The 1,615-nt window shown below is 51.5% G+C and overlaps 1 protein-coding gene across 1 annotated transcript in view; it reads right to left on the reverse strand.

Moving 5' to 3' along the window:
• LOC122067828 (histone H1B-like) overlaps window positions 1–519 on the reverse strand; it is a 3,527-nt gene extending 3,008 nt beyond the window's left edge. Inside the window, exon 1 of the mRNA XM_042631673.1 lies at window positions 7–519. Coding sequence (XP_042487607.1) covers window positions 7–519 — 513 coding nt within the window. The remainder of the gene's footprint in view (window positions 1–6) is intronic.
• Window positions 520–1,615: the final 1,096 nt, after the last annotated feature.

A 1,615-nucleotide genomic window follows, 5' to 3' on the forward strand; every position in this document is an offset into this window, starting at 1 on the left:
CTTGGCAGCGGCGGCTGCGGGCTTCTTCTTGGCGGCGGCGGCGGACTTCGACTTGGTCGGCGAAGCGGCGGCGGCCTTCTTCTTCGGCGAGGCGGCGGCGGCCTTGGCTTTCTTCGCCTTGGCGGGCGCGGCGGCCTTCTTGGCCTTGCCGGCGGCCGATGCGGCGGCGGCGGGTTTCTTGGCGGCCGATTTCGATTCGAGTTTGAACGAACCGGAGGCACCCTTGCCCTTGGTCTGGATGAGCGCGCCGGACTCGACGGCGCTCTTCAGGTACTTTCTGATGAAGGGCGCTAGCTTCTCAGCGTCGACCTTGTAGTGGGCGGCGATGTACTTCTTGATGGCCTGAAGCGAGGAACCGCTCCTCTCCTTCAGCTCCTTGATGGCGTTGTTCACCATCTCGGATGTCTTCGGGTGGGTGGGCTTCGCCTTTGGCTTCTTGGCGGCGCCTGCGGACGCTTTCGGCTTCTTCGCCGGGGTCGCCGGTGCGGGTGCGTCGGATGCTACTGCGCTGTCTGCCATTGTTGATTGAAACACAAATGTGAGATGATCAAAAAAATCAAACGTGAGTGAACGTTCGAACGCAACGAGCGGCTCGTTTCGACCCCCCCGACGCGAGCATTACCGCACGGAAGCCCGCGGCGAGCGGAGACGTTTTCTCGTACGATCTGCTAAAACTTTTCACTAACACTTCACGTCTCTCGTAACGTTTTCTAAATAAATTTACTGATAAACCGATGCTCAAAAGAAGCGATCGCACAATTAATGAGTACCGCTAAGCAACCGCACCGACAACACGACGATATGCGTAAACGCTGAGACGCAATAAACCACTAAACGTCGCCCTACATCATCCGCCGACTCATAGGTGTAATTAAATAACGAATAACACATATAATCAGTCGCAAAATACGAATTTAACACAAAAAAACATAAAGTCGATTAATATTCTCGCACGCTGGAAACATAACATTCGAACATTACGCGTCGGGCATCCGCGTGGCGAAGCCTGAAGTTCCGATGTGAGAGCCGACCGAGGTGACGATACGCGAGATAGCGCCGCGCCCGCCCGCTCGAGGCTAGCTCATCTCCGGGCACCGACCATCATGCAAGCGAACCGACCACCACCGTAACCGTCGACGCCACGATCGATGACGGATTCCACGGTCGTGGTCGTCTGCGCGATACTTATAAAATCGTACCTAGGTACGTAGAGGCGCAATAAAACCGAAGGAGACGTCGTCGTCGCCCGTCGCTTTCGTACTAGGCTGGCCGCTAGCTAATACCAACCAACCCGTGCCTTATGAATAATATTTCCTCCGATGATTATTCATAAACTGTAAAAGTTTGATAGCGATATTTTATTTTTATTATAACACACAAGGAGTTTAATTAATTCAATTGACAATATCAAAACCTTAAGCTTTCTATATAGAGAGCAATTATACGTACAGCTACCAGGTACTGAACAAGCTAGCCGACCGAAGCGGTCACTTGCAAATACATATTGAGTACCTATGTAGTAGCTACGTATTATTGTAAATTTATATTATGTAGGCAGGTAGGTAGGTAGGTAGGTACTTATACTGAAAATAATAATTACCAAGCCATTTACTAC

The sequence above is a fragment of the Macadamia integrifolia genome, unplaced genomic scaffold (genome assembly GCF_013358625.1).
Source record: "Macadamia integrifolia cultivar HAES 741 unplaced genomic scaffold, SCU_Mint_v3 scaffold3155, whole genome shotgun sequence".
NCBI classification, from domain to species: domain Eukaryota; kingdom Viridiplantae; phylum Streptophyta; class Magnoliopsida; order Proteales; family Proteaceae; genus Macadamia; species Macadamia integrifolia.